Consider the following 18,178-nt stretch of genomic DNA (forward strand, 5'->3'; position numbering starts at 1 on the left):
GTATCATACAATAGTAAGAAAGAAAGCAGTGTTGCCAACTTTTCGTAAGTGCCCTTCCATGAACACCCATGCACATGCTAATTTATTCATTAGAAGAATAAAAAAGAACAATTGTTTATGCAAAAACAGTATTAATTCTGATTCAATTTGTCCATTTCATGGAGATTCATGCAATAGAAAAAAAAAGTAATTAAGTGGCTACACCATTTTATTTCCTTCTTATACGCATTAATATTAAACAATATAGTACAGAAAACATATGAAGCAATTAAATATATAAAGTATAAAGTTATATAAGCAAAACATTAATATATGTAACAGAAAGAGATTTGTAAATGGAAATATAGATAAGAATTTTATCTCAAAATAATAATGTACCGCGAATCCATATATTTTCACATACTTAGTAAATCCTGTGATATACATGTGTAAATTTTTAATATGTGTACACTAGCCTAATGTTGGAGACAAATATTACGAAACTGACAATAATTTATATTTACATTCCTTGTAATTTAACTGTGAAATATATTTTATTACATATAATTTTTTAAAAGTACAATATATATATATATATTTTTAAGGTTATCATCTTGACTGTCATCCAATCCTTCAGTTGTCGTTTACTTTCTGTTCCTTAGTGCTTACTTCCAAGTAAATACCATTAAATTTACTTACTTAAGGGTGTGAACACACTATAATCCCTGAAAAGTAATGGCATTTACTTTGAATTATACAACACTTGTACAAATTATTTCGACCTGCACTTAAACTTCTTATGAACACTCAGTACTGTTTTGTTTATAAACTTTTTACCGCATTTTCTGCATGCAGCTAGTTGCTTGTTTAGTTCATGATGCTTAGCAATATGTCTCACAAGCTTTGTCTTTTTTTGAGAGACAAAGTTACAAAACACGCAGGAGTAACCTTTTTCTCGACTGTTGAAGAACAACCCCAGCGTCAGCTCTTCCCCTTTCTGGATCATAGCCATCACTTTTTTCCTTCTAATTTCTTTCGTGTCCAGGATAATGCATAGGTCATCATCATCATTCGTCGGATGCTGAGGATTTCCATTGTACCTGAAGTACAAAAATAATGATAATGTGATTCTTGAAATGAAACTTAATTGGTATGAATTTAATTTGAATTTATTGAGAACTTTTGACACTAAAAATATCTGTCAGGTATATTGATCAGGATGTCTACTGGTCAAGAAATCAACATAGGTCAAGAAAGTCAAGAAATTATGCTTTTGGTGAAGAATTTTTGCTATTTTTAATAGTATAGTGAATTTACATTGTTATATACCTGTACTGGGATTTGATAAAATTGAACATTTGGAAATCTAAAATTGTATTGAGTTATGGTTAATATTTGTTAATTTTGTTTCTTAAGAATTACGAGGGTTATTTTTTAAGTAAGGTCAGTTTTGCAATAAAAACGAAGTAAGTAAATGTTTTTCAAAAAAACATTTATTATCTGAATTTACATACACTTCTCTCTTTTTCTACATAATTTCCTTGCCGGTTTAAACATTTATCTTAACGAACTACGAGTTCTTGCATACCCTCCTCATAGAACTCTGCCGCCTGTGAGATAGCCAGTTACTCACGGTCGTTTTCACTTCTTCATCAGTGTCTAAATGCTTGCTGCCCAGGAAGGTCTTCAGATGGCAGAAGAGGTGGTAGTTACTAGGTGCAAGGTCTGGACTGTATGCGGATGATCGAATACCTCCCAGCCAAAAGATTCGATCAGATGTTTTTTTTTTTTTTAAACATTTACTTACTTTGTTTTCATTGCAAAATAGACTTTACTTAAAAAATAACCCTCGTACATTCTTGTATGTATGAAGTTTTGTAAAAATAGTAAATAAAGTGATGTGGCCATTCCCCTTCCATGATGAAGTTTGAAGCATTCATTTTTACATGCATTAATAATTATCAAAGTACAGCATCAGTTTTCATCTTAACCAGCCTTGCGGTAGAGGTTTTCCATTGAATAAAAATATCTATTATCTTAATTTTGTAACTATACCTAATTACAGTCAAGAATTTTGGATTTGTTATTTTGGTAGACACCCTGTTGGTGCATGTACATTAAACCTGTAGGGCAACAGCCCTACCTACTGACTGCCAGCCTCAGCCTCAACAGAGATGATCCAACCAATTACGGGGTTGATGTGGTCAGCAGGATGGTCCCCCATAATACTATTTTAAGTTTTCGGCATATTTATGTTTTAAAAAATAATTTTAGCTTTTTGAGAAGAGAGGTCTTTTTACACTATTTCTGCGGAAGTATTTAGACCAGTGGCTCCCAAAGTGTATGCTGCGGCACCCTGCGGTGCCATGGCTGGCTTGCAGGTGCACCGCGAAATGTTCCAATATTTTCACTGAAATGACACTTGTCAGACAACACAGGGTTTTAGCACTTTATACACGTAAATAGTTTCTGAATTTGAAATATGCGTTTATTTTTTAACTTAAGGCAAGCAACCTAACCACAATAACAGAGCGTTGCAAGTGTTAGATAGGCCTACATTCTGACTTGGGTGCCGCAGAAAAACCTTGACACCGAAACACTAAGGGCGCAATGAAACGAAAAAGTTCGGGAACCACTGACTTAGACTAGACTATCCTTGCTATTTCTAATGTCCGGTGTATATCCACCTTTAACCTTTCTGAAGGACTCTTTACAACCTTAAGGGTTTCAGTTGAGGGCTCGTATACTAAGAAGGGTAGCTCAGTCGTTAGGACATCTGACTACCATGCGAGAGACCCGGGTTCGATCCCCGACGGGCGAGAACCGGAACTTTTCAACCTGTTCAAGCAGCTCCGGCACCCACCCAGCATCGGGTACCTGGAGGAAACTCTAGGGGGTGAAGGCAGCCTGGGGCATGGTGCTGATCACATCATCCCCAGCTTGGCTGAGATCAAGAAAGTGTGGGCCCTAACCCCACACCCCCTATACACCTTCATGGTGTGGTGCAAAGCACAACAGAACACTTTACTTTTTTATATATATATATATATACTAAGAAGGGTGCAAAATGGCCATGAAATCATGATAACTGTGCATAAAATCTACTTACGTGTCAGTGCTGCCTTTTATCAATGTAACCTCCGCAATATTTTGCCATCTGCTGCATCCAGGAGCGGGCACGGCGGAAGACCAACTCTGCTGAGCCTCAGGTGCCCTCGTCTTCATCAGAGGGGTTGCGTGGCATGGAGCACTCTGATTGAAGCATTTCCTATCGTTACTGTTGAAGCTAAATTTCTCTCTGCCGGGAATTATTCTAACATTTCTCATTGGAGCTCCTGGAATGGGATGCCTATCGTTCTGCCGGACGACAGTTGGATGATGTAGTTCTTGTTTAGGTGGGAAAATAGGCATCTGATTATTGACAGGTGCTGTGTACTGATATTCAGGCCTTCCACTTACAGGTAATTCTTGATTCATTGTACAATTCCCTACTACATTAGGGATAGGATATGGATAGGGATGACTAACATTAGATTGCTGTGCTCGTACATATTGCAAGTTTTGTCCTCCACTATTCCATAGTACTGTGTTGTGCTGCAAAAAGAACAAATTTCCTATCTCACTAACAACTTAGCACGCAAGTACATCTGGAAGGGGCCATGGCTCCCCTCCCGTAAATATCATGGTCAAAAATTACAGTAAGTTTCTGTAACAATTACTTTTCTACAATAGAAGTAACTTAATCATCAGTTACTTTGTGACACTTAAATTGTTAACTTGAAAATTTGTACTTTTTAAAATGTGTAACTGTAAGACGTAAGTTTACTTTGAAGAGATTTTCTCGGGCAACCAGATGATTGGCCCGCCACCTACACCGGACCCCTCCCACACCAAATACCTGACATATCTGCACTTCAATCCCTGAAGGTGAGAGTGACGTTAGCTCTTGAAAGCTTGGAAGCCAGATCCTGAAATCACTTGGTTGATTGCCCGAGAAAACCTCTTCATTATTCGCCACCAGAAAATATTCAAGAATTATTAAGTATACTTTGTTCAGTAAGGTACTTTTTAACCGAACACAAAAAGAGGAAAACTTAAGAGAAAAAGGAAGAAGAACCAACCTGTGGTGCCAAATGATACTTGTTCATCTGATCGGACCAAACCCAGTACTGCAACTGTTTCTTCCAGAAGTACATACTCATTTTCTGGACATCCGACATGAAATCATAGCAAAAATTCAATTTCATGTTGCAATTTTCACAAATGCATTGCGGCAGCCCATCGCATGCAGAGACCTGAAATTAGTCAAGAAAAAAAACTATAAACACTATTATATTGTTTTATAGACTACAATAAACATGGCCTGCCACCACAGTGGCCGAACATATCTACTACTGCTACTACTAATAATAATAACCTCACAGTCTCATCACCAGGGAACGAATTTATACGTAGTAAAAATGTGCTAAATATGTAAATACATATTTAGTTATTTTCACCAAAATATGGAGTTAAATATGAACTTAAAATTGTAAAAATTTACCTTTTCAAGAATATAAGATACAACACGAGCTACATAAAATACAGTACGCTTACATTCACATTAATTGTCAAACAACACAAAATGTGTTTTCATTTTCTGTGTCCAAAACAATGAATAACAAAATTTTGTTGTAAATGTTCGAACGCAAATTTCCTTCTGTTGTCTCTTAAAATGGATTCATACAGACTAAAACTGCGTTCACTATCACAAGAAGTAATAGGAATGTATTTCACAGTTGTCAGTTATTCGCAAGAAATTCACACGGGGGCTTGTAGTTATAGCGCAAACATGGAATATGTTGAGAAATGGTCTGAAGTATGGAAATAATATGTAAAAATGGCCAAAATATGTAAAATATTAGCTTAAACGTAATACATATATGTAAAAATATGGAAAATAAAAACTGAATTTTTCGAGTCTACATGCCATGATGTGCAAAGATAATACAAAATATAGCTGATTTCAGCTTCATACATAAATATGTATTTACATATAAATCCGTTCTGTGCTCATCACTGAAGGTTCTGGGTTTGAGCTACAACCTGGAATTCAGGGGTTTAAACAAAATTGTCCATCTGGAGGAGGGGGTGTAAGGACGTTTTAGTGGAGTATAAGAGTACAATTAGTATCAAAATGACCACATATTGGGTTTTTTGCAAACAATTTGTGGGTGTAAGAGAGAACCTACTGTTTTTCATGCACCTGACGTTTTTTTAGAGAATGACATTTGGGCAAATAGAGGGTCACCAAGAGGAAGTATCTCATTTTGACAGAACGTCATGTTAAATTATGCTTGGCCCTGGTAATTTTGACACACACTTTTTTATAGTTAAATCAATTCAGAAGACCCACAGGTTCAAACACAGACTCACGGTCAAGAGGATTGAGGTTGAAAATCCATAGGTGGTCATCGATGGTTTTCTTCAACCACTCCAACAGAATGCTGGGAAGGTACCTTGAAGGTATCCTCCAAATTTGTCTCACTTCCCTATCGCAGCGATCGTATTGTCACAAATGAGCGACATACTTGTGGCCCAGTTGGTACGGCATCTGACTACTACGTCGGTGACCTGGGTTAGATATCCAGGTAGGTGATCTCAAGTGGAGGTTTATCTGACAGTGTAACTGCTTTTTCGAATATATCACTAGTGTTAAATAATAACAACATTATTCTTGTATTGTTGCTATTTAACATCATTTTTGGCCAATCACAATGATGAAGATGACATGATGACAGCCTGAGTGCATGAAAAGCATAAATGGAAATGTTAACGTGTGATGCTTTAAAAATGTATCATTTGTCTGTGAAGCCTTGACTACAGATGCTAATAACTTTTGTATGTGAAGTATGCAAATTGTATGCATTCACAAACATTTAAGCGTAAATTCATTGGAAAACTTGATAATTTCCATGGTTTGATTCGTTTTGTTACTTACATGTAGTAGCATGGACGTCCGCAGGATTTTTTCCAGGGAGGTGCAAGGAAGGTATTTTTTTTCCAGAGGGGGCAAACAAGTCACATTTTCCCCCAAAAGAGTGTAGTTCCCTAAAACAAATTGCTTAAATTTGAATTTATGGTGTTAATGCAATAATTAACACATATTATTGTGGCTAAAATTAAATTATATGTGTGAAATACATAATTTTTGGTTGACTTTCATTTTCAAGGGGGGCACGGCCCCCCCTTCCGGACGCCCATGTGTAGTAGGACCACTTTGTCTGGAATTTCCAAATAATGAAGGGACACTTGCGAAGAATCACCCATGTCCATGCCAGGACTCAAGCTCTGACCCTCAGTGGCGAGATGGCAAGCCAGAAAAAATTAGTAGCGATGTAGAGAGGGGAGGAAATATTTTGTGGGTGGCAGATATGTTTAGTATACATCTAAATACCATACACATGTGCATATTAAGCTAAAAGTGCATATATTTATCTAGTTTTTCTTGTTTGCCGGGAGGGCTACTGATTCCTTGACCCATTGGTGCCATACTCCACTTCCCCACACTTTCTGGACAGGCATACACTCTTAGCGCAGAAAGGAGCAATAAAGTATGGGTTTAAAATACTGATTGGGGCTTTGGGGGCTCATGTTGAGACTCATTTCGAGAAAATAACATTATGACTATATATTTCCTATATATTTATAAAGTAATTGCATTGCATAGATACTAACACACAGTAGAATAATAATAAAAAAATCTCTTTAAAATAAAGCACATACAGTAACAGGAATAACATATTATAACAAACTCCCCACACACATCAAACAAATTACTCACACATACAAGAGGCCAAGAGTGCCCACAGGGGAGGCCGGGGAGATTCCTGGAAAGATTTGATGTAATTCAAATGGTGAAATGTAGTTATAGTTTACACCAAAAATATTGTTTTTTGTGACTTACAGGCCGTAGCAACATTTATTATTATCATTATTATTGAAGTAGGGTTACATTTAAGCTTTCAGTCTAATATCTAACTATAAAAAACAGCTTTTTGTCCTACATGAATTAATATGTTAAGTATACAGATGCAAATATGTATAGATTTACCGAAAATCATTTTTAGTACATACGTTTGTACATGTTTCTAGATATCAAAACCAATGTTCAAAAAAAAATTATTGTCTTTAGTTCTCCTGGGGCAGCCATTTTTCCAACATGGCACATGGCTTTTTTTGCTCATGTAGCAGTATACAGAAACCTTAATATCTCAAAAACCATTAGAGCTAGAAACCTGAAACAAAATTCGTTTCGTAGCTAATGAAGTATTCTTCCTATGATATTCAGGTATGTTTTGCTTGAAATTGCATCGTAAGTACGAAAATTATGGTGGAAAATGGGGTAACGATAGTTAAAAAATTGCATTTTTAAGCCCATTTTTTTTTTAATGAAGAGGTTTAGTCTAAGGCTTTATTGTTTTTTCATGTGTAGACCTACCTGCAAGGTGTGTGTAAATAAAATATCAGTGCTTAAAAATGCACCCTTTTTTTTACAGCATGGGCTCAAAAATAGCCGTTCATTGAATTTTGACAGTTTTCGGGGTTAAATATCTCAGATGGGTTACCTTAAAAATTCTGAAATTTGGCACATAGAAAGCCCTTCATGAACATAACTCACAGTAAAAATCTCAACTTTTAGATTCAACTTGTTTTGGTCAATATGAGGTAACGTATGTCACCTAATTTCTGACATTGCAAAGTAAGGTTAAACTACATTCCATACTTAGAATAATGAAGTCTTTTCTTTTTCTTTTTTAAATTTGGGTTAAATAAAGGCTCAGAAAATATAGTAACATAAGGTTTTAATACTTGACTTACCACAAATTGAAATTACAAGGTATGACAATTGAAAATCTGCGAAATCTCATTGCAAAAGGTTTGATTTATTATTAAAGAATAATTAATAAAGAATTTTTAAAGGGGACCCATCTGAGTTATTTAACCCCGAAAACTGTCAAAATTCAATGAATGGCTATGCTTGAGCCCATGCTGTAAAAAAGGGGTGCATTTCTAAGCACTGATATTTTATTTACAGACACCCTCCATGTAGGTCTACACATGAAAAAAATCAAGCCTTAGACTAAACCCCTTCATTAAAAAAATTGGGCTTAAAAATGCAATTTTTTAACTATTGTTACCTTATTTTCCACCATAATTTTCGTACTTACGATGCAATTTTAAGCAAAATATACTTTGATATCAGAGAAAGTATACTTCATTAGCTACAAAGTGAATTTTGTTTCAGGTCTCTAGCTCTAATGGTTTTTGAGATATTAAGGTTTCTGAAAAGTGCTATATGAGCAAAAAAAGCCATGCACCATGTTGAAAAAAATGGCTGCCCCAGGAGAACTAAAGATAATAAATTTTTTTGAACATTGGTTTTGATATCTAGAAACATGTACAAACGTATGTACTAAAAATGAATTTTTTGAAAAATGGTCATGCAACCATTTTTTAAAAAATTGGTTGATTTGACATGGAATGACCCTATATATGAATTTTTTTTAAAAAAAGAATAGAATAAGTAGTAGTTCTAGGGTATAAGTAATAATAACAATAATAATAGGAGCAGTAATAATAATAATAATAATAATAATAGTGATGATAAAAGTTTCTGACTGCCCCTCCTGAGAAAAAATTCTGCTAGCGCCCTTGCAAGAGACTGAAAGCAATAAAACCGTACTTAACAGACAATAGTACTTTTTAACCTTAATTAATTCAAGTAGTAAACTAGATTATTGTATTTTTCTCTTTACAAATTACTTTTGCATCACATTTTTGTATTGTATTCCTTCTTTTTTCAAATTTAGGATTGCTACCCTGTATTGTACCGGTGGCCAACCTTTTTTGGTTTGAGGGCTAATTTACATTTCAAGAATCACTGGCGGTCTACTTATCTTCTTAGACCTAACAACGAGAGCCTAAAAAGGGAAGCAAAGGGCCAATACCATGAAATTGACATTGATTATTTTATTTTATGTATGTATGTATGTATGTATGTATGTATGTATTTATTTATTTATTTACTTATTTATTAATTAAATAAGTTTTGGCTTCAGTACTGTGGGCCTGGCACCTGTTTTAGGCCGTATCTCCCCAGTTCATCATTAGCATCTTTTCATTCTTTTAATGAGAGGAGCGATACCGGGAATTTCTCCATTTTGTTTGAAATGCGGCATACTCACTAATTTTGGCCCCCTAATCACGAATCTGCAGTCACAATTTGGCGCTCACACGTGAAAATAGCAAAATAATCTAAATTAAGTTCTTATTTCTATACCCTCAATTTCCAAATTTCCCATCGATTCCGGGCTCCACCCCTCGAGTTATTGACCTACCGCACCCAACCGCTAACGCGGCCCCGCCTCCGCTCCGCTACGCTTCGGCATGTTAGAAATTAGCCGGATTCACCTGCCCCCAAATAAGCGACAAATTTATAGGTACACTGGCGAACTTTAAAAAAAAGGTCTCCCTCCTCATAGTTAGATTGGAAGGTAGTTGGAAACACTTCATTACTCCTGTATTGGATAAGAAAGTGGGGGAAGGCAGTTGCAGACAAGGCCATCACTACCTTATGCGCACGTAAACTTGTTTCCGGAAAGCTTGCTGTTGGAGTCTTATCAGGCATGATCTGGGCAGTTTGTGGAAGATTTTTGTGTTCCTAACCCCCCCCCTCCACCTCTCTGTGTATGTGTGTGTGCGTGCGCGTGCGCACACGCCGACACCCGTTTATTTTTAAGTTTGGCGTATTTTATTGCATCGACTAATTGCTGTTATGGCTGGGAATGAACCAGGTTAGCAATGGGCAAATAAAAAAAGTATAAAAAATACCAAAATTCCTGGCATGAGTAGTTAGTAGTAGTAAAGGTTAGGTAAAGTTCCTCGTTCGTATAGCAACGTGCCATAAAGGCACATTTAGGGGGTGTGGTAGTAGGGCACCGCATGTTCTCGAGCTCGGCCGTTTTGGAGGTGATACGATCAGCACCACGCTCCAGCCGCCTTTTTTTTCGCCAGGGTTGTAGTAGAAATGAGAAAATAGAAATGTTTTGCATTCTGCGTATGTGACAGTATTCTTTGGATATCGTCCCTGAAATATCTGTTAACATCCTAACCCGCAGTTTTTTCAGGATAAACTAGTTGAAGGCCGCTAGTGGTTCCTGAGAAGTAAAGAACATATCACAGAATGTTTAGCTCACATTTCTTAGGGGGAGGGGGGGAGAATGATATACAAATTTATTGTACGAATGCTTACGTCATTGTGACAATGGAGTATATTTTGCAGACTAACGAGGATCTGGCGTCTAGACACAAGGCCAGTATAATGGTCTGTGAAGTTTGGGCTGTGTCCGACGTTTGTGATTGCCTTTCACAAATTTCGTCTTAACACACCTTTCATCCTTATCTATGTGATTACTCAAAAGTGGAAGAAAAGCAAAGTAAAATAAATAAATCAATTGGTCATTGTGTTCCTGCGTTTTTCAATATTTCTTCCTGAACGAAAATTAATGTTTCATCTATTTAATGCATCAATATAGTCATGTGAATTATTATTTTCCGTCATCATAGTGTGCTTAATCATTCCTTCAAGCATAGACTTTAACGCTGTTGTCCTTAGTGTAAACGATCTTAACTGCGTGGAAGTTGTTATGTAGGCAAAAAAATGGTTAAGAGTAAATCCCAATTGATTGTTAGAAATTTAAAATATTATAACTCTGACGTGACGCATATTAACTGTTCTTAGTTCGCTGTCAAGGAACGATTTCTCCTAACTAAAAAGGATTCCGACCTCCGTGGTAGAGTGGTTAACACAGCTTGCTTAAACACCGCCTTGGCATTGTGTTCGTTCAGTGTTCATTGTGAGTGTCCCTTCATCAATTTCATCTTTTCATCGCTCATCCTCATCGTCGCGTTTAGCCAAAGGTGGCAGAAAAGCGAAGTAAAATAAACCAAATCAAACATAAATAAGAATCTGAAGGAAAAAATATTCCATTACCAAAAATAAAATATATAAATATACAGTAATTACTTTGTTGACACTGCAGTTTTTTTTGGCAGTGTGTAGCTGTCTTAGGGTCGTATGTTCGAATTAGCTGACCTCAAAATATACGAAGAGTGAACGATTATTGGAAATGGGGATGCACATTTCTATTACTTTAGTAAGCATTCAGTCGTAAATCCTGTGGACACAGTGTGATTTTCGTGCAAGGAAGGGTTCCTGGGATATCAACTAAGTCGACGTTTACTTATAACATTACGAGGGTATGGATTTCTCTCAACAAGTGCAACAAATGTTTATGGTCATGGAAATTATTTATACAATTTATTTGAGTAACGTAGTTTTCTACCTCTCGAAATTAATGGTGACTGGATATGAAAAGACACACGTGGCAGATTGTAACGTGCTTTGAAGACAGAGGTCTTAAGTTCGAACTATGATTAAGGCATGTTTGCCCCATCACATCCATGTTATCAATTGGTCAATCATTCTCATCGCTACGGATTAACCAAGAGGCAAAAAGGCAACGTAATATATCCTAAATAGAAAAAAATACAGAAAAGGGGCAAGGAAATGCACATATTGTGCCGAGTCGAGGTTGTGTGTTCCAAGACGGAAATGTGTAACTATTATCGCAAGAGCACGTTCAATTATATTAGGTCAGAACTATCTATATATATCACACAGTACAGGTGAAATTGTTGTAGGTTGACGTGAACTGTTCATTTGCCCAAACTCTTAAAATACTCTAATATCAAGTTTTTTGTTCCACTTATTATTTCAATTTTGAGGGTCTTCATGACCGAGTGCTTTGCATACTGCTCTATGAAACCGGAGACCCTATGTTCCATTGATTAATTGATTGATTTGCTTTATTTTACTTCGATTCTTGTGCCACTTGGCTAAGTTACAAATATGGGGGAGGCCTCCCCGATGGCGCAGTGGTAGCATCGTCGCCTTGTGAACAAGGGCACATAGTGGTTCCGATTCCACTTTGAACTGTAGGTCCAGTCCCGATTAGCCTTACAGTGCATAAAGTGGACTTCAAACATAAACTCAATCGATCAAAGTCAATCAAATATGGGGATTAGTGACGATATGATGAAATTGATGAATGGACACTCACAAATCCATGCCCAGGCCAGGATTCGAATGCGGGACGCCTGACGTCGTAGCGTGATGTGGTAACTACTCTGCCACTGGGGCCGGAATCTATTTTCGAAGCGTGGGTAATATTTAAGAGCTTATTATGTTCGTTCATTTTTTTCTGGTCACTCAAACATTCGTCCTTATCGTTGAAAGTAAACAAGAGGGATATAATATGGTCGTAAAAATAGCAAAGTTACCACATATGCCTGTCACGTGCCGAAAGAAACGACCTTCTTTGCTCGTTTTCTTTTTATATTTGTTTTAGAGCTAATGACAAAAGGGAGAAAAGAAACGAAAAAATGAACAACCTATTTTCATTCATGAAGGAAATAAATCGCCAGCTCAGAACCTGATTTCTTGAAAGCTCAAAATGGACAACAAATATTTCTTCCGAGGCCGAATGACCACAGAAAGAAACGCTGTGTTAATTCCTTGATGACTCATGGTTAACATTGCTCTTCTGTGTGTGTTCACGTCTGACAACACTGTGCAGATCTTCCTTATCTTGCATAGAGTTTCGGCATTGACGCTGCAGTGTTTTCAATTCAGTATCGGTTTTTGTTTGTTGCTTCCAATCTAACTGAGAGGAGGGAGACCTTTTTTTAAGTTCGCCAGTGTACGTGAGCGCCAAATTTTAAGTGGAGATTCGTGATTACGAGTCCCAAATTAGTAAGTATCCCAAATTTCAAACAAATTGGATAAATTCCCTGTATTGTTAAATTATACCGTTAATTATTATGTGATTCAACAAGAAAAGAAAATAACTGTTACAACAAAGCTCTTCTCCTGATACAACAGTTGAAAATACAGAGGGGTAAGTAATGTGACTATGCACAATAAAATCCGTATAATATGACAGAGCACCACGGGCCACCTCTTGCGGCTTGCCGGTCGACGCGTTGGTCACCCCTGCGTTTCACAATGGGTCAACGGGCCTCCCCCATGGCGCAGTGGTAGCGTCATTGCCTTGTAATCAAGGGGTCCCGGGTTCGATACCCGGTGGAGGCACAAGTGGTTCGGATCCCACTTTAAACTGTAGGTCCAGTCCCGATTAGCCTTACTGTGCACAAAGTGGACTTAAAACAGCAACTCAAACAAACAAACAAACACAATGGGTCAACGGAAATATTTATTTACTCTCGTTTCGCATTTTTTTTACTCTAAAGGTAGTGTGCTTGCCGAAATTGCCTTCTTTCTGGGTAGTTTATTTTTCCCGCCTACGTGCAAGGTCATGCGTTCCATGTTCACCAATCATTGACGATGACAGCTGACAGTCGTAGCGCCCGCCACCTGTGCAAGGCGCCAAGTGCAATTGTTCCGTGACGCTGGGGAGTTGTTCGAATTGGCTACGCGATAAACGGGTTTTCTAGTGATGGAGTGTTTTGCAGTTCTAAAACGTTAATATTGGAAGTGATGCATGATTGTTCTACAGCTAGAATTCGTTCTCAGGAGGGCTTCGGTGTCGTGTAGCATGAATAATTATGAAAAAAAAAAAACATTCACAGGTCACATCTGACGGGTTTTCCAGTTGCCGATGCATAAGGTAAGTGCACATATACACATTTCAATATTTTTACTACAGAATTTCGGTTTGACACTAGCTGTGAACGTAAAGTAGACCTAGAGCTAGAATAGGTGACATTAATATTAATATATTATTTTAATATTGTAGCATTTCGTGTGTATCTGTGTGCCTCCCCGATGGCGCAGTGGTAGCGTCCTCGCCTTGTAATGAAGGGGTCTCAGGTTCGATTCCCGATGAAGGCACATAGTAGTTCGGATCCCACTTTAAACTGTAGGTCCAGTCCCGATTAGCCTTACTGTGCATAAAGTGGACTTAAAACACCAAATCAATCCAATCCAATCGTGTGTATCTGTATACTACCACCACCACTTTTCGATTTACAGTTTTACGCCCCCCCCCCACCTACATTTTACTACATTTGCTTGTAACAAAATGTTACATGAAGATTAACATTCTCTTTTTACTAGGGCTGAACCGATGCCGATACTCCCACCGACACCGATGCTTGAAAATTGTAATAATTAAAGTTATAACTATTCTCTATTATATGCATCAATTTACCAAGATTTCTGCTTTAACATATTTGAGAATTACATCAGAATATTAAATTACATGTTATGTTATCACAAAATTATTTTTTCACAGAAAACTGGCGTAGAATTAAAGGAAACTTCGAATTTTGCAAAAATTCCGGGATAATTAGACTCCGTGAAAGTGTTGCACGGCATTTTTTGAGGAGCTCGTGAAAGATCAAAATGCCTGAAAAGTATCCGCAGGTACCGGTAAATAAATTTCAACCAATACTTTCCGATACCGGTACCTGGTATCGGCTCAGCCCTATTTTTTTACGTTGTAACTGCGTTACTGCCAAATAGTGGTTAGGCATATTCAATAAGGTTCGATTGTTGTTAATTTGTTCAAGTCCATTTTATGCTCAGATAAGCTAATCAGAACTATATCTACAGTTTAAATGCGAACCGAATCCCTGTGCAATGTATCTCCACACGGGATCGAACGCGGACCCCTTGATTACAGTTATTGCGTTTCCACTCCGTCATCGGGAAGGCTGTCGACTGTGGTTTGCTAGGCTATTATTTTTAGTCTCCCACAGCGAATAATAGACGTTAAGAAAAAGTGTTGCATTTATGTGACTCAATCGCACTGGCCTTCTTGGAAACTTCTGTTACTATTTTACGTTCCTTGGGGTTGATCACGATATCGAGTATGAATTATGAAATAGATGATAAGGTAAACAATGAAAATCTAGCTATTTTTTACACGGGATAGGTTAGGTTATAGCAATTTCGTGGTGTTCTAAGCTTTAAAACGTTTTACGATATTTCACAAACAATACGTTTCAGCGTACTATGGACATTTTTCTAGAATATATGTTACTGTTTTACTTTTAAAATTACCCTTACAGCTTTCTTCTCTTATTTTACGTAAGTTCTTAGCTCTAGTATTAAGACAAAAATACAATCGTATGTTACACTTTCTTATGAATGTTAACAAACTGTATCCCAGTCGAACATGTGGATTCCCCACCAAACTTGTCAAATTATAAAGAATTGTATAAGATAGTTCTTTCCCTACTATATATTGGGCATATGTTGCACATCTGCACTTTCCCAGCCACATTCACATCTCTTATTGTTCGTTATTCTAATTCTGCATACATTTTGTTTTATACTTAAATGTCTCGAGATCAGTTTGAAAATCCACGGCTTCTAAGCTGATAGGTCCATAATAAAAGAATGAATGAACGAATTCAGCGCACTAAACGACTGTTAGGCATAGTATGCTATGTTCTTTAGAAAACACGTAAGTATTCGCGATAGATTATGAAATCTAATTACACGAAATTGCATATACAATAAGCGAGCCGAAAAATGAAATATCGTAATTTAAAACCTAATATAAAATGCTTACCTGAAGTGATGGTTGGATTATGGTCAATTTTGTCCAAGCGTTGATGGGTTTTCCTTCATAGAGACCAATGGACAACGAACTATTCATTATTGTGCCACAAAAACGACACACAACTTCCATTTTTCACTTGTTTGATTATCATTAACTGATAAAGGCACACTTCCGAAGCTTTGTGTCAAGCGACGAAGTACTCAAGTTTCAAAATAACACACAAGTTGAGTCGAACAATAAGAAATAACGACAAAATTCTGCACGACAATGAGTTTGATTTTTTCACTCAACTCTTTGTACTCCAACTGCACTTGTCGACTGGCACCAAAAACCAGACTGTTCATAAAACAAACTTGTTCTTCTGTTTAACAGGCAAAGAAAGAATGAACACTATCCCCTCTACTGCGAATGAAGCGCCGATACAATCCTGAACAAGACAGATAGATGCACATAATCCTTGGCTCGAAGTCGTTGCTTTTTACTCGTCAAATTCAGACCGTTACTGTAAATGAAGTTTTAGCATACATTCTGATTTCTTGTTCAAGTTTGCCTATTAAAAGCAGATCAAATCTATACGCCTGTTGTTTCGGTATTGTATTAGGTTTTCGTAAAGTAATAAAAATATATCTTTTTAGTTTAGCACACGTCAGAGTTTGATGATGTCGCTTACAAACTTCACCAATGTTGCCACTTCTTGCCAGAAGGGTATCCGTAGAGGGCGTGCTTGCCTAAGCAGCTTGTAAGTTAGCGTAACACAAATTGTAAGTTCGAATCCAAATCAGTAAACAAATAGATAGTTCTTCTTGTTATTTTTTAATCTCTGTGAATTAGCGTATGATTGATATATTTGTTCCGATGACGTCAGAGAATAGTGATTTGTCTGGGTTTATAAATCTTGGGATTCAGGTTGCTGTATTTTTAATTTTAATTTTGTTGTTTGTTGATTGTTTGGGGTTGAAAGTGAAAAAAATGTATTGTGATTTAATGTTGGAAAAACTCGAAAGTTGAATTCTGAAAAGTTATGTTGTAACACAAGTCGGTGCTACATGTAAGCAACCCCATCGTATCTCAAAGGTGTGTGCAATGACGTACTGACGGCCAAGAATGTTAGGCAATGAAACGACAGTGTCGCAATATGCAGATATTAAACACCTGAACGAGAACAATCTCTAGGGTAGGATGTATTGTTTACCGCTCTAAGAGAAAAATGGCCGTGTACCGCTGTCGTCATATTTTCAAGTGAACCGAGGGAGCACGACGCGCGAGTGATGCATGTAATCTTCCCTACCTTCCTATACGTTGCTAAACGTCATTTGCCATCTGTATTCAGTGCGAGGGTCGGGCTTAGTTGGGTGCGGGGCAGAGGCGCCTATTTGAAAATATTGCAAGTTCTTGGCTTGGCACAGAAGGCGCAATAAGTTGTTAAAGTTGCTTGTTTCATTGGTATGCTCTCGTTTTGCAAGCCTCTACATTGTTAAGTAACAAATTGAGGATTTGACATTTAGTAAGCAAGCACGTTTCTTTCATTTTATTTTAAACCTGGTTCAGAATATTAACTTTAGAATTTACATTTCAGTACAGCTTCCCTATGGCAACTTGGCCCGAATTTAAATTGTGCGAGAAAAAAGGTTGCGGACCTGCTGTGGAACCCAATTAAACCCATTAAAATTTATGGATTCCTGAACCTTTAACAAACATATCAGATATAAAAAGTAAAGTGACATAACAAAGAAAAAACAACCCTAATCAAGGAGTCTGGGGTTCGATCCCCTTTTAAGGCATATTCCACAGCGATCTAGATCCAAATTTAAACTGTAGGTCTAGTTTCGATTAACCTACCAAGCCCATTAAATTAAACTTTAAATAAATTTCTTGACCCTGTTAAATTTTGTGATAAAAGAACATTTGAGTATTCCAAAAAACGTGGCAGTTAGGAGGGGCGATTGTCTCTATCGCTCTCCCTGTGAATCCGCGCGTCTTATGGTGTAAAAACTGTGTGAGGGGGGGGGGATCAAGAAAGAGAAGAGTACATTGGTTATAGATCCAAAGGTTGATAAGAAGGTCAAAATGATCTTCACTTGATACAGAAAACGGTAATGAAAATAATCAAAGGAGACTAAGGTAAGTGTTGGATGAAATAAAGGAAGATGCAAGGATGAGTGCAGCATGCTAACACGGGTGGCGTGAAGGGGCTCGAACCCCCTCCCCCTGGAAATTGCCATCGGTCATTTCGAAATGAGTGAAAAGCAAGGCACTCACAGAAAAGAGGTATCCTTTCATTATTGCAGTAGGGATGTGAAGTTTTCGCTTTATTTTATCCTAAATTTCGATGTTATTTTTTACTGCAATTCGGTGTTTTTTTTCGCGGTTTAGGGCAAAATTCGGTTTTATTAATTTAAAATTATTCATTTAAAATGGGTTTTATTTTTACTGTTCCTTTTTTTGCACAAGATTTTTACATTGCTTTAGTTCTGGAAAATTGAGACAAATTTTAGTTTTAGTGACAAGAAAAATGATGGTTTATCTTTGTGAGAAATGACAAAATTTCTTGCGTTTTGAAAACTATT

At 37.1% G+C, this 18,178-nt stretch overlaps 1 protein-coding gene across 1 annotated transcript; it reads right to left on the reverse strand.

The window, feature by feature from the left end:
- Nucleotides 1-276: 276 nt before the first annotated feature.
- On the reverse strand, nucleotides 277-16,332 carry LOC145999870 (uncharacterized). The gene is made up of 4 exons (XM_083137140.1): nucleotides 15,621-16,332; nucleotides 4,101-4,274; nucleotides 3,089-3,573; nucleotides 277-1,079 (listed from the first exon to the last, which is right to left on the reverse strand). The coding sequence occupies exons 1-4, from the start codon at nucleotides 15,738-15,740 to the stop codon at nucleotides 752-754; spliced, it is 1,107 nt and encodes a 368-aa protein (XP_082993266.1). The 5' UTR covers nucleotides 15,741-16,332; the 3' UTR covers nucleotides 277-751.
- Between the last annotated feature and the right edge of the window lie 1,846 nt (nucleotides 16,333-18,178).

This window comes from Lepisma saccharinum, chromosome 16 (assembly GCF_977018435.1).
Source record: "Lepisma saccharinum chromosome 16, izLepSacc3.1, whole genome shotgun sequence".
In the NCBI taxonomy this organism is placed as follows: domain Eukaryota; kingdom Metazoa; phylum Arthropoda; class Insecta; order Zygentoma; family Lepismatidae; genus Lepisma; species Lepisma saccharinum.

What these genes read in the sequence shown, in the direction of transcription:
- LOC145999870 (XM_083137140.1), bottom strand. Translation starts at nt 15,740, where the DNA reads ATGGAAGTTGTGTGTCGTTTTTGTGGCACAATAATGAATAGTTCGTTG. An exon ending in TAATCCAACCATCACTTCAG is followed by an intron (nt 4,275 to 15,620) that starts GTAAGCATTTTA and finishes GACTAATTTCAG; the next exon opens with GTCTCTGCATGCGATGGGCT. An exon ending in ATAAAAGGCAGCACTGACAC is followed by an intron (nt 1,080 to 3,088) that starts GTAAGTAGATTT and finishes TTTGTACTTCAG; the next exon opens with GTACAATGGAAATCCTCAGC.